The sequence below is a fragment of the Poecile atricapillus genome, chromosome 1 (assembly GCF_030490865.1).
Source record: "Poecile atricapillus isolate bPoeAtr1 chromosome 1, bPoeAtr1.hap1, whole genome shotgun sequence".
Lineage (NCBI taxonomy): Eukaryota > Metazoa > Chordata > Aves > Passeriformes > Paridae > Poecile > Poecile atricapillus.
Window position 1 is genome coordinate 3,282,446 of NC_081249.1, and position 27,159 is coordinate 3,309,604.

The following is a 27,159-nucleotide window of genomic DNA, read 5'->3' on the forward strand; positions in this document are numbered from 1 at the left end:
ACACACCACTAAATATAACCCTGGGATGCAGCCTGTTTCTGTCCAAACAGAGCAGAGCAAAACAAAGCTGCTTTTTGTGTCAGACATAAACACTGAAGGAGAGCTTTTGTGATGATTCCTTGTGAGTGAAATGTTGGCTTTTTCTGCTTCCCTTTCACAAATGCAAATGGCATAAATGCATGAGTGAGTCTGCTCTTTGAATTATGGATATTTAGAAACATCCTCCACCCTCTGCCTTTACACCTGTGCAGATGTGGACCCCGACTCCCAAAAGCAATTCTGTTACTGAATTTTTAGGAAACAGAGAGATAGCAACATCCTTTAGTTTTAACTGGCACAGTTATTTATTTATTTTTTTTTTCCCTGGGGAAAGAAACTTGGGATAAAAGGACTCCAAAGTGAAATATCCCATCAGTAGCAGCCTACAGCACTTCTACAGGCATAATGGTGCATTAAAAACACTCTTGTAAACACTGAGCAGTGAATGATGTGAAAGATCCAGTAGCACAGAGCTTTTGGCAATCTGACAGGGCTTCTGAGATGCTTTTTCTGATCTGAATATAAACAGACAGGGGTGGGGAAGAAGATCATAAATAAGTCATAACTTTTCATTAAAATCCAGAAGCAGATGGTCAAGAATTTTGTCCCTTTAGCTCACTGGGTGGACAAGAAAATCCCCCATCCATCAAATCTCCTAAGACCACGCTTAATTGCAGGCATGGAATCAGCTCCATGGGATTTAACAGGACTGCTCTGGTACTTCAAATTGAGTGTGTGCCCTAAACCACTGAGCCAGGGCTTAACTGCCTGGAACAAACTTCTACAGTACAGAAAGCAAAACTGAAAATGCAAGCAGATGCTAGAAAATGGTGTTTCTATTGCCCAGAACAACAAGAGAGTGATTGTCTACAAAGGGGTTGTTTTAGGACTTTCTGTGAGTCTGCTTTATTTCTGAACCACCGGGGAAGCAGGGTGGAAAAGCAGTTTTTCAAAAGCGTGCCCAGAATGAAGGGTGCAGCTCTGCAGTGATTCATCCCCAGCTCCAGGTCTGAAATGAAACCAGAGATGTTTTTCTTCACGGCTGCCTGTTATTTTTGCCCTTTGTAAATACACTGTGTTACACCTGGAATTTACCAAAAAAAACCAAAAAAAATTAAAAAGAGGTAAGACTACACACAATCATGGTACCCAAGAACACTCTGTCCAGTCTTGAGGTGATAAATGTCTGCTGAGAAAGTATTTTTCCTTGGACCTGAAAGCCTCACCTTTATGCAGGGTTACTTAAAATCCAGCTGATTTGATAGTTGAATTTATCACCCATTCCTACCAAAGCTGATTGGGATTTTGCCAGCCATTGACTCTGATGAAAGCAGATGTAAGTTCATAAATAAGTGTATTAAACACATTTTTTCCTTTTCACTGTGCTACTATTTTCCCCATAAAACACCTGTGTTGTACTGAAGTTCAAGGTGTCAGAGAAATTCAGATTAGGAATCAGCAAAACCCTACATGTGTTGTTCCCATATTATAAACTCCTCTGTTCAGTATTTCTGAGTTTCAGAGGGAAATAAGTGAGAAAAAATGTATTCTTCAAATATCTACAAGTCTTCACAAGTTTATTTAATAAGCACAGCTTGGATTACAGAGGCTGCTACAAGGTCAGCTCATACTGGGGGCATTGCAAAGCTTGCTCAGCCTCATCCTCATTCACTGCAGCCACTCAAGTTGTCGTGGATTTGGTCTGTGCTTCCTCCCCAAGGAGTTTGTCATTGAAAAAGTGGCCCATGAAGACAAAACCCGAAACTTCTCTGAAATTTATTACTCTGAAGTAGAGTGGGGACAGCCAGATGCTCCCAGGTGAGAAGGAGCCTGTGCTGAGACTGAAAAGCACTTCCAGGGGTGATTTTGGAGTCCTCAGCACTTGTCAGAGGATCACAGAATCCCAGAATGGGCTGGGTATATCCCATCCAGCCCTGCCCTCTGCCACTGGCAGCCATTCCCTGGCTCCTGGCAATTCCTGCAGCCCTTGGCAATTGTCTCTCTCCAGCTTTCCTGGGGCTCCTTCAGGCCCTGCAAGGCCACCCTGAGCTCAGCCCAAAGCTTCTCCTGGCCAGGCTGAACAATGGCAGCTGTGCCAGCCTTTCCTGCCAGCAGAGCTGCTCCATCCCTCTGCTCATCCTGGAGCCTCCTCTGGACTCCCTTCCAAGACTTCTGGTGAAAGCAATTATTTCCCACAGAGAGCTCCAGCATGAGAGGCATGGAAATGCCAGAAAACTCACACTGGTTGAAATATCCCTGGGGTGCTCCCACAGGCTCTTGCCCAACTGCTCAGTGACCTGGGCTGGGGATCTGTACACAGAGAAATAAATAAATAAATGGGAGGGTGAATAACTGGAAAAGGGATGGCCAGGGTGGGAACCAGCTGCCAGGTCTGTGGAAGTCAGGGAAGTCCCTCAAACACACCATTGGCTAAAGCTGCTTGAACTGGTGCTGAAACCATGCTGACCATCTGCTAATCTTTGCTGTAAGGTGACAAAAGCAATCCTAAGACGACAAAAGAGAAAAGAAGAGCAGTGCAGTCCCCCCTGGGCCACTCAGCCATGGCACTGCTGTGTGGTCCAGCAGCCCCAGCAGGCCATGCCCATGGAGAGGCTGGAATGGGGCATCCCCCTGCACACAGGGCACCCAAAGCTGGGGCAAACACCTCTGTGTGGGGTGCCCTGGGCTTGGTGGGTGCTCAGGGTCACTCACAGATGTCACCTGGGTGCCCCTCTGGCTCCTTTCTCCAGTGACAGCACACACAGAGCAGTTGTGTCCTGAAAACAACAGAAGGCGGGGTTTTTTTAACAGAGCCGTGCACACAGCGACCATTCAATCAAACAATAACTTTGGCTAATTAAATCTCAACATTTTCTTCTTTATTTTCTTCCCCTTAGTTATCCTGCAACCCACAGCTGCTTTGAGCCTCAAGGCCATGGTGGCAAACTCAGGCAATCAGCGTCTGGCTCACTAGAGGCCAGTCAAGCTATAAATATTCCCAGCCTGGCTCTTTGTGCTCCCAGTGTGGGGAAACAGCTGGTTTAAGTTTGACTGCACGTTGTCATTTCTCCATTAGTGCAAACACTTCAATATTTCTTACGTGTCAGGTTGGAGTGAAGAAAGGGAAAGCAAGGAAGGGGGTCACGAAAAGCCAAAGCTAAGAAATGATGTTCTGTATATACATAATTTACAATTAGACTGCTGCCTGGGACAAGGCTGAGGTTTGACATGGTGATAGCTAGGCCAAAGCCACAACGACTTCCCAGTTGGCCTATAACTTTCAGGACCTATTTTCTCTTGTTTTTCTTTTATTATTTTTTATAGAAATTCTATTATGATGGTAATGGATTACATTTCTCAAATTGTATTTCATTTCAAGAGCTTGTAAGGCTGTTGTATTTGTGGTTTCATAAAATATGAAATACCAGGAGATGGGGCCCTTCCCAAACCACACGTGCCTTCTGTTGTGGGCAGGGACCATACAGAAAGTTAGGAAAATAGAGCATGCCAGGCATAAACAGAAGTGACATCTTGTATGGAAACCATAATTCCCTGTGTCTGTGGAATGTCTGCTGATTTTCATGATTAGCACTAAGGGGCTGTGAGGGTGAAAAAGGCTAAAGCCCATGATTAGCCACTTTTCCTTACCTTCTGTTTTGTCTTAAAAAGCTATTCCTAAACTTTAAATACTGAACACCTCCACTGATGCTGCCCTGTTAAAAATGAAACACCCAGTAATGACAGGGCAAAGGAGAAAACTCATCACCAGCTCTAAGTGCTCTGGACACAGTAAACCCTGTACAGGAAATAATAAAGCAATGATGGCAATAGTCCTAAATAATGACAGCGATCACAACTCTTGTGGGGTCCCATGGCATTATTTGAAGATTATTTTTATATTTCACTGCCCATCTGAAAGCCTTTGGTTGCTGGGAGTTCAGTGGTCAATCCCAAACGAAGCCACGATAATTATGAATGAGCCCATTATCCCAGACTGGAAAGCTTCTTATTTAGCACCTGCCAGCCCAGCTACCCCCAAAAAGCATCCAAAAAAATGAAATGGTTGTAGGAATAGTGAGCTGAGTTTGTTTTTCTCCTTGGCAACATGTTTGCCTCAAGAACAGAGCCAAACCATGCCCCCACACACACGCAAGTGCTCGTGTTAAGCTGGTGGATTTTCAGAGCAAAGAGAAACTTCTTGAAGCAGTCCCACATGCTGACTTTGCCATTTTTCCAGCTTGGTAGGCAGCCACTCCACCAACCACCCAGTCACTGGGAAAAAGGGTTATCAGTCTGAGATAATCAATGTCTTCTTACCCAAAAATTAATAAGACTTTACACAGGCAGCTCCAACAAGGAAAATCATTCATTTAGGATGCATCTCCCAGCTCTGTCCTGGGCTGCAGTAGGGGCTGACTCTGCTGGTGATGCCTTTCCTTTGGTTTTAGTATTAAGAGTTAGACATGGTTAAGGGACAAAGGGTTTTTATTTTGGTATTTAACAAGCATTTTTATGGTGTAATAATTTGTTAGGTGGAAGATGTTGAAATTAATAAATATCGTAGATTGCATATAGATTTTGTAAATTAGCATATTTAACAAAGATGCTTTAATGAGAGGCTTAAATGAATAGTGTGACATTTTTCTATTTTAAAGGGTTTTTTTAAATAGGTTTAATTTTTGTTTATAGGATATGTTTTAGAGGGGGCTTTTATTTTTAAGAGATAAGATTTTTGAGACAGCATAAGAATTTTTTGTTTTTAATGGTGAGGTTTTTAGTATTTTGTTGGGTTTTTTTTTGCTTAGAATAGCCAAAAAAATTTAGGATTATGTTAAGATACTAAGTTTAAAGTATTACAAGTATGTATGTTAAGGGTATTGAGAATATATAGAAGGTATATAAAAAAGAGGTATATAAAAAAAGAAAAAGGTATATAGAAAGAAAAGGTAAAAAAAAAGTCATCATGGAAAACAAGTGATGCCAGGGTGCTGGATGCACATCAGGCCTGTCCCTCCACATGCTGGATGCTCACCAGGTGGGGGTGAAGAGGATGGGGCCAGAATTTTCAGCGACAGGATGTGCAGTGATGGCCTCAAACTGAACCATGAGAAGTTCCACCTCAAAGGGGAGAAGAATTTCTTTACTTTGTGGGTGGCAGAGCTCTGGGACAGCTGCCCAGGGAGGACATGGAGTGTCTCTGGAGACCTTCCAAGCCCACCTGGATGTGTTCCTGTGTCACCTGCTCCAGGCAACCCTGCCTTGGCAACAGGGATGATCTCCAGAGGTGCCTTCCAACCCCAACAATTCCATGATTCAGTGATTCTGTGATTCCCTGGAGATGCTTTAATGCTCTAATTAGATCCATCAGTGTCACACCACGATGCAGAGGTGCCTCCTTCAGCTGAAAGCCTGCCAGCCTAGATCCTGAGAGCAGAGTGGATCTGTTGGAACACAGAGCTCCACATGGATGAATTCTTCCTCTCCAGTGCCTGGGCACAGCAGCTGTCACACACCCTGACAGTACAGGGCACCACAAGGGCTCCCCATTCTAATTTGCTGGCTTGTATAGCGCAAAGAATCCACTCCTTAGGAGACTTCACATCAAAGGAAAAATCAAAAAAAAACACCAGCAAAGAAACTCAAGTTCACCCTGGTCTCTGAAAAGTCCTCCAGTGTGTCAGATGTTCTGAACCCAGAGAGTACAGAGGCTCTTTGATGAAAATTCAGGCAGTTACATGCAAAGAAAAATGGCATTTCCCAAAAGAGCCAGCACAAAAGATGTATTAAGTGATAATTTCATTCTCAGATGGCTTTCAAGCAACAACTGGTAGCACTTAAATCAACATTTTGCACATGATTAAATCCTAAGGACAACTAATTATTTCTGGCATTTCTTTAAAACTTCTCTATCAGCCAAGCTGATGTTGGAAAGCTTCTGCTGTGCTTTCACTGCAGTTAACTTTCAAAATACTTCTTCAATGAAATCATCACGCTGCTCATGGCAAGAGAAATTTATCTGTGGCCTGAATAAGACTCTGTGTTCCACTTCAACCTGCCTGAAGAAGATGGATTACCTACAGTAAATGTCATTATTCCAAGCTAGCTTTGTGTAGTCCCACCCCTGGGCACGGCAGAGCCCCATGGGTGAGCGTACTCCAAGATCACTGGGAAATCCATGGATTTAAATGTTGTTTAAGCAGTACCCAAGAGCCTCATGAGAGCATTTCCATGGAGTGAATTCCACCCTAAATTTATGGCATGAATTGCACTCACTGTGGTAGAATTGCTCATGCTTAATTTGATAATATATATAAAGAACAATAAACAGCAAAGTAACAGTGTGGCATATGCAACCTCCAAATTTATACCATGGGGTGGATCTTTTGGCCTGGCCCAGGAGCAATAAATAACAGGAAAGAGGATTGCTACATTCAGGTGAAAGATTGACTGTAGGGTAGCACAAAAGGTCTCATTAGATTTATGGACCTGGAAGGAACAGAATTAATGTCCCTAAAGAAACTCAGTTTGATGCCACCTGTGACAACTTGTATTATATATGCAACAACAGGCAGGTAAATGACAGCTTTAATTTAAACTTTACTTGCTTTATTTAATTTAAGGTAAGCCCCCAGGCTGTATTTTGTGGTGGTGGGCAGTGGGATTTAGCTTGAAAAATACTCATACTGTTAAAGAAAAATGGGTAGCTAATCCCTGTGCAGCACACTGAAAATAACCCTTTAATTTCATTCTAATGGCATTTCTTTGGTATTCACAGGGATGCCAGCTCTGAGGGTGTTAAGTTTTGGAATTTAATGCAGGGAAATTACAGCCAAAGAATATCTGGGGAAGGTCCTAGCAGAGGGGGCACATTCCTTCTCTGAGTGGGTGCTTAATTTGGGATGTCTGAGAGGTTCAATATGCTCCCAAAATTTTCTACCCTCTTCCAAAGAATGGAATACATGGCCAGGAAGCACTGACACAGGGAGAAGGGAGAGCTGGACAGCAAAAATTGTAATGTTCACTTCTCCCTGGCCACCACTTTGTGGGATCTCATTCCCTGCTCTGCATCCTGAATTATTCAGATCCAGGTGCCCATGAGTGAGGACAATTACAGAGGATAGCCTGGAGATCCTCGGGGCAGCATTTGTGTGTCTCTGCATGTGGGGTCCTGTTTTAGACTCCTCTGGGACAACTCAGATTTTAAAATGGGTCTAAACAGAGCAATTGCAGTTTTACTAATAATGAAACTCAGCTTGAAGAGCTCCAGGTACTGCTTGTGGTAATATTTACCATAAAAAGCATTTTAAGAACTGAAGAAATATTATTCTATAATAATATAATTTAAGGAAATAAGTTTATGGACTGCAAAAGAGGAGAGTGGAGAAGGCTTCTGTAGAAAAGAAGTAATGCAGAGTATTAAAAAGAATTATTAAAGAAAATGCAAAGTAACTTACAGAAAGGGGGGATAGCACAACCTGATATATCCTTTGTTTTCTCTAAAACTGTCAGGAATGCCACATTTCAATTCCCAGAGTGTAATAACACGACATATTACATACACACACACATGTGTGAGATTCAGAAATGCTGCAACATTTATTTTTGTTGACTGGCAGTGTTAGTTCTCACTAACTACACATTAAAAGTGTAGTATTAAGATCTATTTTTTCAGGCATGAGTTAGTTCCTATAAAATAAAACTTCTCTAATGAAATAAACAGTTTTTTTTAATGACAATAATATTTTTAAATTATTTTTATATATAGTATGAGCATGCAATATTTTTTGTTCTTCTGCTAATTTTTTTTATTTTTTATTTTTTTGTAGATTGCAAGTGATTTTTAATTATTTTTTTCTTTCTCAGCATGTCATGTCTTAGGAACTGTAGTGAAGTATGAATTTTCCTTGTTGTCTCCACTTAGGAGCTCTGCACTGATCTTTCAACAGGGAAGGCTGTAAAAAATTCCAGATTAACAAACAAACACCTCCCAGTGTCCCAGGTGCTCCCAATGTCCAGCCTGGCCTTGGACACTGCCAGGGATCCAGGGGCAGCCCCAGCTGCTCTGGCAATTCCATCCCAGCCCCTGCCCACCCTGCCAGGGAACAATTCCTGCCCAAGATCCCAAGATCCAGCCCTGCCCTCTGCCACTGGCAGCCATTCCCTGGCTCCTGGCACTCGATGGAGGGTCCCTCTCCACATGTACAGACAATCCATGAGGATAATGCAGACCCTTCTGAAGGAAATGCAGACACCTCTCTCCACCAAGGGGAATTCTGGCAGCTGAAACCGCAGCCACCTCCTGCCTTTGACTGTGCAGGGAGCCACAGCATCACCCTGAGAGCTTCAGTGGGTGCACACACCAACAGCAAATAGCAAAAAGAAAAATTATGGAATGTCCTGAATTGTGAGGCACCCCCAGGGATCACCCAGTGCCACCCCTGGCCCTGCCCAGACCCCCCAACAAGCCCAGCCTGGGCATCCCTGGATGCTCCTGGAGCTCTGGCAGCCTCGGGGCTGTGCCCATTCCCTGGGGAGCCCGGGCAGTGCCAGCAGCCTCTGGGGAAAGAACCTTGCCCTGATCTCCAGCGCGAGCCTCTCAGCAACAATTAACTCTGATTATCTACTCTTTATGGAATTTACACTGAGGGAAACTTCTGAGTGATCAGTTCTCTAACAGAAATTCCAGCACAAATACTTCAGAGGGAATTTTAGCAAGCAGGTAAGACTGATTTTTAAATCAATACACCATTTGTGATTATACATGTGCATTTGCTCAGCACAAAAAAAAATAAAAGACACTGAATAGATTAAAGACACCTGAACTTCTGAATAAGCAGCCTTACAAGAAGATTTTCTCTAGTTCTTTGTAACTTCAGCTCACTGTTTGTTTCTACGCGTCTCAAATCTTTGAGTTCTCACTGGAAATTCTGATTTGACTTCAGCACAATTTCCATCCTCACCACAGAACAGAGGAGGTGTGATAAGCCAGCAGACCACTTTGCCCTGCTTGTGGTGCTCATCACATCAGCACAGCAAGTGTGAACAGCAACCACAGAGCCCAGGGCTGAGGTTTTCCTGAACAACTGATCCTGGGAGATGAGATTAAAACACAGGTGTTTGTGCCAGAGAGATGTGAAGCACAGGCTCCACTGGTACATCACCAACAATTCTCAGCAACTGACTCTTCTGGACCTTTGCCCTTCAGCAACACCAAAGGAAAACTGTTTTGACAGTCATACTTTTTAAACAGGAAAGCACTTGTTTGGATAGTTTCCTCAAAAAAAAAAAAAAAAAAAAAAAAAAATCTTCATTGTGTTTTTGCAGATGTCCCACAGGGTGCTCCTAAGCTTGGGAAAGCCACCAGTCAATATCCAAAAATCCACTGCAGCTTAATTGATACAAGTCTCCTTTATAGTGACATTCCCATAAAAATGTCCTGAGACCAGTTAGCACACAGACACTCTGTTGAGCTGAGTAATTTCTTTTTCTATTCCTTTCTACTCCCCTGCCTGCCTCCATATTTATGTTGCTTTTTCAGCGTGAGTTCTTAAATCCAGCTCCACTTTTTGGCATTGTGTTTACAGTAAATACTAAAGGAAAGATCAATAGTTCACTCCCTCTGCCATTACAAGATTTTACTTCCAATGTTTCCCTGTTTGGTTATTTTAGGAGCAAACGGCAACTGCCCAAATTGTTGGATTTGACAACTTCCATGGAGTGTTAGATCACACACACCACACCCTTCGATGGATCAATGGTGCTGCTCCAGGCTACAGCAAATCCCCATTTTATTAACTTTAATATGTGCTCTTTCACCTGGTGTGCAAAGCAAATTCACATCCAAAAATTATGTGCAGTCAGAGGAAAGCTACAGGACAGGCTGAGGAGAAGTCTGTGCCTGCAGCACCATTTCAGCCCCACTGTAACACCTGAACACGGCTGGCAGGTCAAGGTAGGGCAACCTGGAGCCTTCTGGGATGGCCAGTGGCCAGGTGGGATATCCTGAGGCACCTAAAATGGTGCTAAATACATAGATTTAGACAACTGAGCCACACCCATCACAAAGATCCCTGCTCTTGAGCCGCCACCAGCCTCATTACCTTGACCCGTTAACCTGGTTGGGGTTACACTCCATCTTGATGGTGACTCTGGCTGGGGGCTGTGACAACCAGTCCTGCTGGGGGACACGTGGGCTCATCTTGGAGGTCTGCCCATATTCACTGGAGGAGGAGGCCGTCATCTCTGTCTTGGTGAGGTGGGGTGATCCGTAGGCACACTCGAACAGGGACTGGTCTTCGCTCACCACCGATAACGCTTCCTGCAAACCAGAGAAAGGTCAGTGCCGCCACCTTTCAGGGCACACAATGTTCCCTGAGGAAAAAGGGCTTGTCCATCTCACAGGGAGATGAACAGTCTCATGCATCAAGGAAAATTTGGGTTGGATGTCAGGAAAAAGTTTTTTTTGGAAGGAGTGATAAAGTACTGGAATTGTCTGGTGGAGTCACCATCCCTGGATGTGTTTAAAAAAAGATTGGATGTGGCACTCGGTGCCAGGGTTTAGTTGAAGTGTCAGAGCTGGGTTGGACTCGATGATCTTAAAGGTCTCTTCCAACAACTCTGTCCCGTTTTTTTCTATTAGTTTTTAGGCACAGCACTGTTCACTGAAGGTGAGGACCCATGGGGACAGATGTTGTCAGCAAATGACAGGAGGACGGGGGAACCTCTGCCTGGGGAACCTCCCCAGAGCAGCTGAGCAGATGCACAAACACTACCAAACACTTGGGAGCAGTGGCCAGCAGCTGGCAGAGAGGAGAGGGCAGGGTGGGCAGCAAAGCTCGGGTCTGTGGGGTCTCAGTAGTGCTGCAGAGGATGTGAACTGCTGAATGCAGCAAAAATTGCTGCCCCTGAGAGGAGAAACTCTCCTCAGCCAGGCCCTGCTGACCTGCTGGGATCCTCCTTTCCTTCCTCAGGGACCCAGGCCAAGTCCTTTCTAGATGAGGAGCCCAGAGATCTGGTCACAACCTCCAATCCAGGGACACCATGCCCACCAGCCACCTCCCTCCTTCTCACAGCAGCTCTTCCTGGTGGAAATCCCGCTCTGGAGCTGTGGGAAGGGCTTCCCACCCTCTTCATGGCAGCACTGGGGTTATGGTAACTGAGGGCAGCAGGGCCCATCAGGTCCCTCAGTGCTATCACATCCATCTGGAGGCCACACAGACACCAGAGGGAGGGACAGTGACCCTCTATCCCCAGTGCCAAGGGTTCCTGCTGGCACAAATCCCTTCCCTGGACAATGTGGAGCTGAGCTTTGTGAGCGAGGCAGTGCCTGGGCCAGGCTTGGGATGGTGCTGTGGCTACCACGTCCATCAGGAAGGGTGTGAAGAGCTGGAACACCTGAAGGGACACATCCCACCGGAGATGAGGCTCCCCAGCCACGAGAGCAGGTCTCGGCTGCCACACTCCTGCTGTCCTGCAGCAGTGCACAGGCTCGGGGCCACCCTGCAGAGGCAAAATTCTGAGGAAATCCATCTTTTCCAGGGGTCACTTTGGGTGGACAAGGTGCATAAGGGTGCAAATTCAAGCACTGGAAGGGGCTGCCCAGGGAGGTTTGGAGTCCCCATCCCTGGAGGTGTCTGAGGAGCGCCTGGATGTGGCACTCAGTGACAAGTGACTCAGTGACAAGGTGGGCATCGGGCACAGCTTGGGCTTGATGGGCTGGGAGGACTTTTCCAACCTCAGTGACCCTGTGAAAGGACAGTAGCCCACTGTGTGACTCCATCCTGGCCCTGTGGCACGGAAGGGAGCAGGGCTGCAGCCCAGCACCTCCTCCCTGCCCCTGTGGGGACAATCCCCAGCCCTGGGCTGGCGAGGAGGCTCCGTGGGAGCCCAGGGGCTGACAGCAGCTGAGGGGGAGAGGCTGGGCCAGCTGGCCATGGCTGTGAGTGTGGGGGCCAAGGATCAGGGAGTGGGGGCAATCCTGAGCCAGACTCGGGGCAGGGAGCTCCGTGAGGCAGCGTGGGTGGGCTGTGCTCCTGCCAGATCTGCTGCTGACAGCCAGAAACGCGTGGTCCTGTCGGCAGAGGAGAAGGGAGAGGGAAAAGGGATGGGAGTTCCCCAGCTCTGGGAGGGTGGGTGGTTGTCTGCAGGCTCCCATCCTCCTTGGCTGCTGGAAGAGGGCCTTGCTGAGCTCCAGCAGCCACATGTTGCCCTAAAAATCAGTGTTTGTTCGTTTTAAGACCCGTGGTGTGACTCTTGCAGATGCTCTATGCAGGGTCTATGCAGAGCTGGTGGGTTTTTTTCAACCCTGGCTATTCTGTGATTCTACATTCCTCCTTCTTTTTATCCACCTGGTTTGTGAGCCCTTGGGGTGCACTCTGCTAATATTCATAGTTTGCTCTGCAGCTGCAAAGTGGGGACATCCCTTCCAGCTTCTTATTGCTTGTGAAAACTGAGATCACCCCTTAATCCCAGGGCTTGGGGAGTGGGATCTCAGGCCCTTCAAGCGCCTTGAGACTCATGATTGAATTTCTAATGCCAACACAGAGTTCAGGCAGTGATATGCACCTTTTTACTGCTGATTCTCAGATGTCATCCGAGTCCAAGATCACCACTAGGCTGCCACCAGTGACTTCTCAGTTACCACCCTTCCTTCTGTGTTCTGCACCCTCTCCCACCAACCTGCAACCAGCTACCTCTGCCTCTTTGGTTCTGTGAGACAAAAAGGATCCCAGAATAACACCTCTCCTTTTTGTCATGCCTCTCATGCCAGAAACCTTTGCTGTTGGTGGTCTGAAGCTTTTCTGGAGAGCCTTTTCTGAGAAAACCTGCAGACCAAGGAGGTGTGTGGGGAGATGGCCACTGGTCCCCTGCTCCCCAAGGACTCTTCCCTGCCTCCACTGAGACACAGCAGGGAACTTGATGTGCTTGGGTAATAAAGTAGCAGGGATCACATAACAAGAACTAAAGAAAGAAGATGTTACACTGGAGGGAAAGTAAAGAATTCTTTCCCAGCAGTCCGTAAGTTTTTTTTCATGAAATAACTCCCCAAAATTATATATACATATATATATATATATATATATAAGTGCACAAACACAACCTGGCCAGATAATCACAATGCATCCCATGCCTGACACTACTGAATGCACAGTTCCCTCTTTTCTGTCCCAATCCATGAGACAAAAAACACATAAAATGTTCATTTTGGAAGAGTTAACTCCAGTAAATACACTAAAGTGTGAATCATAGAGGAGAAAGCTGATACAGATTGCAAATAAAACATTATTTAATTTTGTAAACCATTTACTAATGGACCTTTTCAAAACAGGCATCAAGCACTATATAGCAGATTTATTTCTCATCCTCCCCCACACAAGTGAAACAAAGCAAATTTTTCTGGTTCCTATTAAAAATTACTCCACCTAATGTAAGTTGATTTATGGATATTTAGGGTAAGTATAAATGTAAATAATAAGAAGAAAAAAAAGGTTTTCTATTTATTGGCATTACTAATGACAACAAATGCTGCTTGTACTATGGGTTCCCATTTATGTTGCCTGAGGAAGGAAAGTGCAAACATTTAAACTTCCTGATGAGCATAGTTAATACTGGAAATATGAACCAAATTATCTAGGGCTGTGTGAATATCTACAACGACGGATACAAAACAAGACAAACATAAACAAGCCCGAGAGACAGACTTGAACTTCACATTTCAGAGGAAAACTCAGGGAGAAAGGAAGCTCAGCCTGAGTTTAGCTGTGGTTTAATATCACTCATCTGTACTCCATCCTGCTGGTTATCAGTTAGTGCTCGCTGACAGCTCTGGGAAGGCTCTGGGGGAATAACTGAGCTCCTGCCAGCTTTGTGTGCTGGGGGTCGGGCCCTTTGTGGAGGCTCCTTAATGTGCACTCCACAACAGCGAGAGCCTCTGACATCCACCCTCCCTGGTCTGACCCGTCTGGAAGGACAGACGGACATGGATCTCCCCTCCCTGGGTGACAAAAGGCTCATCTAAGCCTTTGCAAGATGTTGAGGAGTCGGCACAACTAAAGAATGTGGCCCATGCTGGAATCAGCCTCATGTAATCTTCAACCTCTTCTTCCTCTCGGTGATCTTGAATTGGAGAACCACAGAATGGTTTGGGTAGGAAGGGAATTAAAAGATCACCTCATTCCACTGACATCTCCCACTATCCCAGGCTGCTTCAAATTCTGGCCTTGGAAATATCCAAGGATGGTGCAGCTGCTCGGGGCACCCTGTTACCTGACTCCCAAAAGGACCTGTTACCCTTGGCTCACAACAACACTGCAATAAAGAACTTTTAATTAACTTTGCCATATGCATTGCATTTATACAACCAATTTTTTGACACCAGTTTTATAATATTTCTCCTCATCAATGTAAAACCACCCTGCCAGGCTTCCCAGTATCCCATCCAGCCCTGCCCTCTGCCACTGGCAGCCATTCCCTGGCTCCTGGCCCTGCATCCCTTGGGAATTGTCTCTCTCCAGCTTTCCTGGAGCCCCTTCAGGCCTTGGAAGGGGCTCTGAGCTCTCCCTGGAGCTTTTCCTCTCCAGGTGAGCACCCCCAGCTCTCCCAGCCTGGCTCCACAGCAGAGGGGCTCCAGCCCTTGGATCAGCTTATGCCACTTAAAAGGTGAGGATTTCTGGGCCAGGCTTTTCTGAATCCACTGACCTTGCAAGACCCAGAGATGCTGAACAACCAGAACTCAACCAACCTGACAGAACCACCCCTGCAGCTCATCCTGGGAAAAAACAAGGAAACAGCACCCAGCAACAGGGAGCATTTCTCAGTTATACAGGAATGTCTGATGTTGGGCATTAACGTGGTGTCCCCAGACTCTGAGCTGTGAAAGGAAGGCTCCAACAGCAAACAGCTGACAGAAAGCAGTGTGGCTTATTTCTTTCCTAAACACAGGGACTTAAAAATCTGTTTTGTGTTATAATTGCAAATGCAAGCTCCTGGACCAAATCTAATATAAAAATTGTCAGAACTCACCATCATGAAAAAATAGCGGCATGGTCTGGCCACATATAAATGTAAACAAAGCTATTAATACTGACAATGTTTGGCAAGGTCTTATTACATATGGATGCCAGTTCTATTCCTAGTAAATGCTTTTCATTACTCATTTACATGTTAATCTCTTTTTCTCATCCATATTAATGCTGTCTTTGGAGCAGTTTGGCAACATCAAGCCATAAGTGGGATAAAGAAATGTAAACATTAATAATTATTACAAAATAGATGCATTACAGGCTTCTTTCAGTTTTGCAAGGGTTTGTACCTTTTTGACATTGATTTTGGCAGTGAATGGGTCATCTTCCTGGATTTCACATGATGCAACATATTCTCATGACATCTCAGGAACAAAACCTTTAATTTCTAGTAATTAATGTCTGTAGTAAAGGGATATGAAGAGTAGAATGCATGGAGCTTAAGGGAGAAGGTGGAAAGGGTCTTTCATACAAGTCTGTGAAGCAGGGCTGTTGGTGATTGAGGTCAATATTGAATGTGAATTTTATTTATTTCATCTTCCTTTCTCCACATATTTCCTCTCATGACATGACAGCAAAAAAAAAAAAAACAAAACCAAACCCCACAAAACCCAAACAAACCCACGTTCCTTCATTATATTCCTTTTATATTTTAATTGCTTGTACTATGCCAAACCTGGCTTCTCCCTTGGACTTTCTGTACTAATGATAAAAGAACAAAACAATTTCTCTATTTGGTTTTGACTTACACTTCACTGATAAGTTTAAAAAAAGAAAAAGAATAACAGACTGACAAATCTGTAGAACAATAGGTACAGCAACGCCTTTAAAGTAGGCATAAAGTCATTAGGACAAAGGTGTTTACTTAATCAAATGCAAGATTACTTGGCCTAGAAACATGAAGTTACAGGAAATGTGATTGAAGTAGTTCCCATCATGAGAAGCACATGCAAGCTGCCCTCTCCTTTAAATGCAATGTCAGGAACTAAGGACAAAGACTTTTGTTTTTCTGTAAAGTTTGGTCAAACTTAAGAAATGGATACACAAGACAATAAAGTGTGTGGTTGTGCAGCAGAATTTGATGGGGATGAGGGATATTGGGGAATAAACAGAGCAGCAGGATTTTAAAGCACTTTGGAGGCCACTCTGACTCAGGGGTTAGAATGGACAATGGTTTTAAACTGTGAACAGTAGGTTCTTTTTTTCATGAGCAATGGTTTTAAACTGAAGGAAGACAGGTTTATATTCTATTTTAGGAAGAAATCCTTGGCTGTGAGGGTGGTGAGGCCCTGGCACAGGTTGCCCAGATAAATTGTGGATTCCCCATCCCTGGAAATGTTGAAGGCGAGGTTGGATGGGATCAGGCAAGAGCTGCATCCAAAGAGGAGGAGGAGGAGGATGACTGAGGGGAAACAAACACAGCAAAGCTCCTCATTGTACATTGAGATGCTACAGAAACAAAAAGCATTTTTTTGCTTCTGCAGACAGCATTCCCAGACTCCCAAAAGGACCTGTTACCCTTGGCTCACAACAACACTGCAATAAAGAACTTTTAATCAACTTTGCCATATGCATTGCATTTATACAACCTATTTTTTGACACCAGTTTTATAATATTTCTCCTCATTGATGTAAACACATTTTACTTTTCTAATCTGATTTAATGATAATGCATAGATAAGCACAAGCTTTGACCTCCCCACAATCCCTTCAGACATGGGCTGCTTCTTATCACTTCTCAGATGTCTACAGTTGGTCAGAAAAACCTCTCTGTTCCAAAAAGAATTCTGACATACTGCAACTTATTTTCATCCTAAATTAGACCAAAAGCTGTTATACAAAAACTTTCACCAAACTGTTTATTATGTGGATTAATTGTAACACACCACCGTGTGTTTTGCAGATGTTAAAACTTTCTAATAAACAGTCACATTTGGAGAGGACCTGCATTTTCTGAGGGAAGATTGTTCTCATTAAGGCCGTGCAATTAGCTCCTTAAGTGTTTCCATGTTTTAGTGCTCTTGGTATCCCTTGTATATCTGATAACATTTGTTGTTGAAGGTTTGTAAATTGAATTACAGCTGTTACTGAAAGAAAGAACAGGTGATAGTGCGGAGGAGAGTACACAGGGCACAAGATTTGACCAAGTCACTCTTCGTCCTTGCTGTTCTTCTACCTATCCTCCCTCAGACTGCATCTTCTGATGCTCTAGGAAGCTGCTCATCTGGAGTGAAAACCTAATTTCAAACAGGCCAGGAATGCAATTTCCAGGCTGGAACAGAGAGCACAGAGAGGCTGGACACCAGAACCTCCCCGAGCAGTGGGAACTCTTCCAGTCTCAGACTCCGCTCACGTCTGCAACAGGCACCAGTGCACGAGGAAACAAGCTGGGCTTGAACTGCTTAAAGAGCCTAAATTTGCAGCCCTGCTCCAAAGCCAAGTCTTTGAGCCTTGGATTCATTGCATCCAGCAGCAATCGGGTGAAACAAAAGGCAAATGATTGATGTTTTAGCCTTGCTGTAGTTTATTAATCATGATGCTTGTACAAGTCTCTCCTGACCGTTTGCAGAAGAAGGACATTCAATATGGTGTGGGGAACATGCTGGAAAAGGTTACTGCTTAAAATGCAGTCACCTGAGTCAGGAATTGCAACACACATCTGGAATATGTTTTCCATCTAAATCTCCGAGTCTTGGATTCATTAGATCAGACAAAAACCCACATATTATATTCATGAGGAGAGTTCAGGAACAACGAAAAGCCTTGGCAAGTACAAGATAGGAAAGACAGATGTTGTCCTCACCTCCACCCATGAGAATGTGATTGCCAGCTCAGCCAACATCCTCCACCTCCTTTCAGGGAGCACTTGGAGACTCTGTGTTAATCCAAACACAGGCCCGGTGCTGCCACTTATCAGCTCTCCTCACCTCTTGTTGAGAAAAATACAAGGATGTTTGGAGCCCCACTTGAAAAAAGGAATAATCAAGCATCCATCAAACTGATGTTATGAAATTGCAGGCTAGATTCATTTCTGGGAAGCAGCAGCAGATGTTTGAGGCCTGATCCTGCAGCCCTCTTTGTGTAACTCTGACTTCACCGCTAACGTGAGCAGAGGCCTCCGTGGATAAGCCCGAAGGCTTAATATTTTGTGTCCTAATGAACAAATTCTGAAATACTCTAAATTCAAATGCAGACCCTGGTGCCTTATCACAATTTCTAATACACTGTTGTTCCTAAAATGTCAGCAAACCATAAAGTCATGTTTGCAGCATGAGTTATTTAACTCCATGTCTGCAAGTGCTTCAGAAAATAAAGAATCATCATTCTGTTATTGCAGATGGTGAAACTTTGGTCAGAATTACTAAAAATCAGTCTTAGAAGACATGTCTCCCTCATGCCAAGCTGTGTGCTGTGTTTGGGACTACCCTGAATTTCACACATTAAAATTATCACACTGAGTACAGTGATTTCCAGAGCAGACATGAGCACCCGATTTAAAGAGTTGCCATTTCACAATCAATTATTTCATCTGCAGTTTTTATCTGTCAAGATTTAACAGCTGGAAGTAGGAAACACTTTTATAGATGTCACAGAGATGAAAACTTCCACCCTGCATCTATTTCAACCTTCTCAACCCCTGAGTGGGCTTCAAGGGCTTGGAAACAGCTCTGCCCATGCACAACCACCAGAGAACTGCACCAGGCTCCTGAGTGAAAGTGGACCTCAAAAATATCCTTCTACATGAGCAAAGTGCTGGAAAATTACTTAAAACACTGAGACAACACCAGGTTTTATCAGCTGAACCATGAGCTGAACGAAGAGGGTGCAGCACAATGATCAGAATAAGTATTCCTGAATGATTATGTCAACCTTAAATCACCAGGGCTGGAAACAATACAAATATATCCTGCAGATTGTATATTGCATACAATATATTGCATTTTTAAAGAAACTGTAGCTTTGTATGCTTATTTTAGCACTTCCATCCATGGAAAGAGCTTGAGCAGTGAAGTTTGAATTACTTTTTTTTTTTTTCAGTCAATACAATAGACTTTTCTTTCTTTTCATCTTGAGAGTATTGTCAATTATAAACTTTGAAAGCTTGAAGTTTTGTGCTCCATCATGCTTGGCTGTTAACTTCTAGGCCTTCAAAATGCCTAGAAAACTGGGAAAACTTGGATGTAGAACTCTTTAATTCCTGTCTCAGCCCAGGGCTAGCCTGTTGCTGCTACTTTGCTTTTCAGATACAAGACTATACCAATCTGAAGGAGCAGCCAATATTCCACTTTTGCTCAAAAATACAAACATCTTGAGTGTATTTTCAGCAACCTTTCCAGCGAAAATTTGTTTTGCAAAGCAGGTTGCAGGTTTGTAAAGCGGCCCAGAGCTCAGCAGGAAGGGAACTGAGGCTGCACACAACACCTGCTAGGAGCTAACAGATCAAAATAATATTAGGAAAGAACCTTGGGAAAGTCTTGGGACCAAAGCAGTGCCCAAAACTGATACTATTCTAGACCATCAATCTTATCCATTTTTTTATTCCTCTTAAAATCCTTTGCATCTTGTCCAGTCTCAGAAATTCACCTGGGGTTTCTTCAAGAATTACTGTGTCCTAATCAGAGATATTCTCTGTCCAGAATTACAGCCTTGCCTTGTACAACTCACTAACTACCCTCAATAAAGTTTGGAAACGTTACTGAGAACATTTTTAACATGAGTTTTTTAGCTTTATTCAAAAGACCTGTCCAGTGTTATGATAACATTTACAACTCTCTTCCCTACCATCTAAGGAAAACTACAAGATTATATATTACATTTATCATTTGTTCTGCTACATTTAATATTTGTTCACTGTGGTGGGCTGACCCACCATAGATATATTTTATATATAATTACACAGTCCTATTTTATATATGTAATATATATATATATTTATATACACACACTCTTAGTATATGTACACATGAACATTTTTAGAGAATCCCACCCTCAATCTCTAAGCAAATTTCAAAGTAAAAATAATTCAGGCATTAAAACACCTTTCCCTAAAGCACAGCATGTACCAAGGACAAGCTCATCAGCAAAGTGATCAGAAATGTATGGGAAGGAACGAAGAGATCCTTACAGGCGCTGCATTGAGGAAACCTGAAAAAAAACCGAGTTTCCTTCCCAATGAAGCTTCGTTTTTTAGGAATGCCAGAGAGCATTAGGGAAATAACACTTGGATGGAGGCCACGAGCTGAGCTCCTCGGTGACCCACCACTTCCCTGCAGGGTCTGCGTGTGGTGTTTGTGCACGTGCGCGCGCCAGGGTGAGCGTGGCCGTGTCATCAGCGGGTCACTCATCTTCCTGCTGGAGACACTGCACTTACAGGTCTTCAAATACCCCCTCACCCCAAGGAAATCACAGGAAAACAAAAGGGAGCCTGCTGGGTGCGTGATCAAGTCCAACCAAGCTGACAAATCTCGGGTTCACCAAATCCCTGTGCTCACCTTCCCACGTATTTTAAACTCTCACTCCACTATTTAGAGAGCACTGACCACATCCAGCTCTCATGAATCCCCTTGCTTGAAAGCTTCTGCAAATGCTGCTTGAGCCATCTTTATTTGTATGGATGTTTTTATTCACTCCCAAGTGTATTTTGTCTTGATGAAACTCCTCCCTGGCAGGGTGGGCAGGGGCTGGGATGGAATTGCCAGAGCAGCTGGGGCTGCCCCTGGATCCCTGGCAGTGCCCAAGGCCAGGCTGGACATTGGGAGCTCCTGGGACAGTGGGAGGTGTCCCTGTCCAAGGCAGAGGATGGGAAAAAGATGGTTTTTAAGCTCCCTTCCAAGCCAAACCACTCCATGATTCTCTAATTCTATGTATTTTACTGACTTCTCCACAATTAGACAGCTGGAATTAAACCACAAATTTATATTGCTTATTAGAAATTTACTCTGTTAACAGCACTGCCCAATTTTGCACAGCATTGGAGCAGAAAATCTTGTGTTTATGTTATTGTCCCTTCCTTTTCCTCAGACACCTTTTATTCTGCAGTTCCCATGTATACACTGGATATATACATACATAGCATTGCATGATGGTGTTCCCCATTTCAGGAGCATATGGAATATTGCTCAGATGGGTAATCCTTCTAAATTCAGAATGAACTTTCCAAATATGCCCACTGTGTATGTAAAATATGACTTCCTGTCACGATAACCTTTGCAGTGTTATAGCCCAGCATACTTTCCTATAATTGTTTATAATGAATATCTTGATTCATACTTCTGCACGCATTATTTCAGTCATCTGCCACAAAACATGACTAATGAAATTAAGGCAGGGTTGAATGTCACAGCATTAAGTCATTTCTTTGCATGCAAAGACTCACACAGGAGAGGGTTTAGTGAAACAGCAATGAAGTGCCTGCTTTTCTTTAAGGATATTTAACCTGCTCTGCTGAACTAGTGTAAAATAAGGATATTGTTGTTTTATCCTAAAAAGAAACTCTTACATACGCACAAAACAAATTGCTTTGTGGCAGTACAAAAAAAAAATCTAATCCCATTTACACCTGTACTTGTGCTTTTAAACTAAGTTCTTATTACTTAAGCAATGTCTTTCTAAATAAAATCTTCAAAATCACAAAATATAAACAATTACTTCAGAAAATTTTCAACTGTTTCATTATCTTTCCATTTCTTTAGAGACCTGCCTCACAAATTTAACCTTCATCTTCCAACTCAAACCATATTATGATTGTAGGAGCTTGTGGTTCTCTGCTGAATCTCATATGCAGCAGAAACAGGTTGTGGCCCATTTTTAATTTTACATGTGAAGAAGAAAAGGAAAATGCACGTGGCAATATCTTTGATGTGGTGGCAAGAAAAGTCCTGCAGCTTTTCCCTGTGGCAATATTTCTTCCAAGCTCGTGATTACCAAAGTTATCAGTCAAAAACCAGGCCCTGCTGCTCTGACATTGACTGGTTTTTGCAACAGCACCAACATCATCTCCAGAAAGACAAAAGAGATCAGCTGCTGCCACTGATGAAAAGTGAACTGAGAATGTCAGTGCAAATGAAGAGAATCCCCTGGCCAGAGTTGTGAGATCTGCATTTGCCACAGCAATAGAAACCTTAAAGATGGTTTTCCCCACACCTCACTAACAAGTGTTCAATACACATTGCTACAAGAAATGAAGCTGGGTTGGTGCAAAGATTAAGATATGCTAAAAGAACGTGTTTTTATTTGCTTTTCTTTGGGCTGTATTGAAAAATGACCCCAAAAATTATCTTTACACACACTGTAATCCAGGCATTCCAACATCCAGGAGAGGTGGAGAGGTATGCAGGCTGTTTCTCTTTTATTGTTTCCCCAAACAAACCCATTTCCTACAAGCTGTTCCCATATCTTTCGTGCCACGTCCAGCTTCCCAGAAAAACAGCAGGAAAACAAAGTGTGAACTCCAAACAACCCATTTCCCCAGAACAATGTGCCATACTAAGGAGAGAGAGAGATAAAGGCAAGGAGGGCTGGGGGGAAGGCAGGGAAGAGTCAGAGGAGCTCTTGTGATGCTGCCAAGGGACCTAGAGAGAAAAAAAGGAAGGAGGAACTTTTAGAAGTCACAGAGGGGAAGAGTTGTGAGTTGTGTAACTGTAAATATGCAACAGGCTGGTTGCCAACTATTTCAAAGGATTTGAGGTTTCAAAATTGTCAAGGAGGCTTAACTGATTTGCGCTCTGGGTCCGGAGCTTCCAGGAGCACCTTTACATGTCTGAGAGCCAGAAACTACCCCATCTTTTTATAGACTCCTCAAGCCATCCTTGGTCAGCATTTCAAACTGAATCAGCAAGGAATGTAAACAGACACCATTTATGCTTCCCTGCAACCTAATAAAATGAAAGCATGGACCAAATAAAGAGGAATGATAGATGTTGTTTGGTAAGAAGGGAAAACCAGATGAGCTTGTTCATTTAGCTCCTGGCTGACCTGAGCAATCTCCAATGCTCCTGCTATTCAGGAGACCAAGAAATGCACTGAGCTCCCACAGGAATAAAAACCACTCACTGAGACACATGTGATAAAAGAAAATGATAAATGTTACTGTGACATTTTAAAATCCCGTTTCTGTATTTGAAGGAATAAAAGTAAGGAAGGAACAAATCATTTCAGCCTTTCTGTCCATGAGGATTATTCAAGTAAGAAAAAAAACTAGTGTAGAATCAACACAATTGGAAAGCTCTTCCCCAGTCTGTGGCCTGGGCTGATCCTCCAACCTGGGCAGCAGGAAAGGGGGAATTCTGTCCCTGTGCCCCTGTGCTCAGGTGAGACCTCACCTGCAGAGCTGCCCCAGCCCTGGGAGCACCTGGAGCTGCTGGAGACAGCCCAGAGGAAGTCATGAAGTTGATCCCAGATCTGGAGCAGCTCTGCTCTGGAGTCAGGGAGAGCTGGGGGTGCTCACCTGGAGGAGAGAAGGCTCCAAGACAGCTCAGAGGGACTTTTGATGAGCATAGGTAGTGATAGGACAAGTAGGAATGGCTTTAAACTAAAGCTAAATTAGGTTAGATTGGGAAGGAATTGTTCCCAGTGAGGGTGGTGAGGCACTGGAACAGGGTGACCAGAGAAGCTGTGGCTGCCTCATCCCTGGAAGCACCCAAGGCCAGTTTGGATGGGGCTTGGAGCAACCTGGGATGGTGGAAGGTGCCCCTGCTCACAGCAGGGATTTGGAACTGGGTGATCTTTAAGGTTCCTTCTGCCCCAAACTATTCTATTAATCTGTGAAATCAAGAACCTGACCAGCTTTGAAATCTTTGGGTAGGGAGGCACAGCTTCTGTAAAGAAAGAAAAAAATGTGGTTTCTTTGTTTTTTACTGCAGATAAAAGATGCAAACCCACAGATGTTGCAGTCAGTGCAATGAAAACCCAAACACAAGCATTTCTCAGTGGGACCTGGCATGACCATGAAAGGTACGCTCTGCAGAGAGGGAGATGTGGGGCAACACTCGTGTCACAATGTGCTGACTTCCCTATGTGAACTTCTACTTAAACTGCTGTAATTCTTCAGCAAAAAGGACATTTCCAGTGCCTCTAAAGTATTTACTAACCAATTTTATGCAAGAAATAAATGGACTCTGCTGTCTTGGGCACAGAACTATGGCAAAGGATTAGACAGACCTTGTCAGAAAATGCTTACAGCTAACACAGAAGGGCCACAAGCTGAGGGAAATAGATACAAAGCACAAGCTGAATGCAAAGTGTGAGCAGTGTGACTGTCACAGCTGTGCCAGAGGTATTTTTTTCAATTTGAATGACTAGAAAATAATAAATAATGAAGGCTACTATGAATAATTACATTGTTCATAAATAATGAAAGGCTACGACATGTAACAGGCAAGAAGTGGAGTGAAGGTAAAGAGAAAAGCCTGATGAAAGGGAAAGGAAAAGCAAAGTTTCAGTTTGAAGGGGTCTTAAAGATCATTAATTCCAATCCCTTGCCGTGGGCAGGGACATCTTCCACTATCCCAGGCTGCTCCAAGCCCTGTCCAAATGCCCTTGGACATTTCCAGGGATGAGGAATCCACAGCTTCTCTGGACAAATTGAGCTCTCTTGACACGACAGCAGGAAGGTGGGATTGTTGTGTTTTATTTTCCCTCTGAGAGTTTGGCAGCCTGAAGATTGGACTTTGACCAAGAAAAGTCTTATTCTTTTATTAATACATCATTCAGCTGACCTGGAACACATGTGGGTAATGAGGATTTTGTAGTTTGGGGGTGATTGATACATTGGCAAGGCAAGGAGTTAATTCTGATGCACATGGAGGTGTCCAGCCTCAGGTACCAGAGAATGCCAGCCTGGTTTAGGTTGAAAAGGACCTTAAAGATCAATTAATTCTACTCCCCTGCCATGACAGGGACATCTCCCACTGTCCCAGGAGCTCCCAATGTCCAGCCTGGCCTTGGGCACTGCCAGGGATCCAGGGGCAGCCCCAGCTGCTCTGGCAATTCCATCCCAGCCCCTGCCCACCCTGCCAGGGAACAATTCCTGCCCAAGATCCCAAGATCCAGCCCTGCCCTCTGCCACTGGCAGCCATTCCCTGGCTCCTGGCAATTCCTGCAGCCCTTGGCAATTGTCTCTCTCCAGCTTTCTTTTTGGTATCCATACCTGAACTTGGCATCTGTTCAAAGCATCAATTTCTCAAGACTGTAAATTTTCAACCAGCCAAACGCAGATTGTTGAGAATTTCACAAACTAATTTTACCAAAACAATTAGCAAAAATAATTTTTCTCCATCAGAGTCAGCAGAAACACTTAACCAGTTTTATCAGGAGAACTTTGACTCTTCAGAACATCTTTTAAATATATAAAAGCTTTCTTATAAGATACTTCCAGTGAGACTTAAATCTAAAACAGATCTTTAGAAACCAACTCTTTTGTAAGAATATGGAAAACAGATCTAAAGCTTCAGTAAAATTTTTTGCTTCCTCATGTTGAGTATTTCTTCACTGACCAGGCGTGTTTTAAAGCTGTTTATGACCCTCTGAAGTTTCAGGCTTCAGACACAACTGTGGAGAAAACATTTGCTAGAAACATTTAAAATTCCTGCCACATCTTATATTCTACTTTTTCTACAGATAGGTTTTGTATGCTTGAGTACATTAAATATTATATTGGTGACATGTACAAAGAATATTTTTAAGTCAGCTATTTGAAAAATTCTTATTTATTTCAAAGTCCAGAGCTCCTGGTTCTGTATTTCTAGGAACACATCTCAGGATATTTCTGTAACTTTTACAGAATTTTTGAAGTGTCAGTGAAATCATCAATCCCTGCAAGGAAAACAAGACTGCTCATTTTAGAACTTGGTAGCTTAAAAATCTGCATTCCAAATTTATCTTTTATATATAAATTTATCTCTTCTATTGCCATAAATAGAACTATTTGCAAATAAGATCTAAGTGCATCTAATTAGAAGATATTTCTCAAAGCACTAGAACAACTTCAGCATTAACTGAGCTTGGTATCAAGCCCATGCAATTTTAGCAGCTGAGCAGAATAATGTCGCATTTCAAGTCAGATGAAAAGCTTTTAAAAGCTATTAATGAAAATTCTGTAGGAAATAGCAAAGCTCTGAAAATCACAATGAAAGTGTCTCAGATGGGAATGTGAAAATAAATCAGCTGTTTCTGAAAATACTGTGATTTTTTTAACGTCATGGTGAGGATCTGTGGGTGTAACAGAAAATTCTCCCTCCCTCTGCCAGAGTCAGCACCCACCACATGGAATTAAAAAAGCCAAAATGTCCCATCCAGCAACAACAGGAGTAAACAGGAGCCTGCTGATGATACATTTGGGACTGTTTCCCCCCCTTTTTTTCATTATGCAGAGGGAAGGATTTTCCCACCTGAGCAAACTACTGTTAGAAACATTTCAACAAGACTTGAATTTGACGAGTTGGGTGAACTGTGTTTCTGCTGGAAAGGGGTGTAAGATGGTGCTGTGAAAATCACAGAATTATGTGATTGGTTTGGGTTGGAAGGGACCTTAAAATTCATCCCATCCCAGCCCTGCCATGGCAGGGACACCTCCCACTGTCCCAGGAGCTCCCAATGTCCAGCCTGGCCTTGGGCACTGCCAGGGATCCAGGGGCAGCCCCAGCTGCTCTGGCAATTCCATCCCAGCCCCTGCCCACCCTGCCAGGGAACAATTCCTGCCCAAGATCCCAAGATCCAGCCCTGCCCTCTGCCACTGGCAGCCATTCCCTGGCTCCTGGCCCTCCAGCCTTTACAAGAAGTCCCTCTCCAAGAGACACAAAAGACTGAAAAACCAGCTCAGTCCTTCAGAAACGTGTGTTCAGACTTTGAGGGCAACTGAGGATTAAACAAAGCGAAGAAATTGCAATCTGAGTGAAAAAGAAAACAGAGGAGGAGATGAAGTCGTGCAAAATGAGATCAAAGAAATCTGGTGAAGAAAAGACTATTAATGATTAAAAGCAGGCTGAAGTCTGTGATAGCAGAGGGCTCTGCTGGTGGCTGGAAGGTGTGGAATACAACAGCCAGCCAGGGAATCTGAGAGGCTCAGCAGTAACTGAGGCAATATTTTGCATAGCACTTCTCT

At 43.7% G+C, this 27,159-nt stretch overlaps 1 protein-coding gene across 6 annotated transcripts in view; it reads right to left on the reverse strand.

The window, feature by feature from the left end:
• Positions 1-27,159, reverse strand: part of ERG (ETS transcription factor ERG) — a 100,737-nt gene that overhangs the window by 20,931 nt on the left and 52,647 nt on the right. For all 6 annotated transcript variants that reach the window (XM_058834133.1, XM_058834153.1, XM_058834170.1 and 3 more), the window contains exon 2: positions 10,140-10,357. In XM_058834133.1, the coding sequence (XP_058690116.1) occupies positions 10,140-10,357 (218 nt within the window). The remainder of the gene's footprint in view (positions 1-10,139; positions 10,358-27,159) is intronic.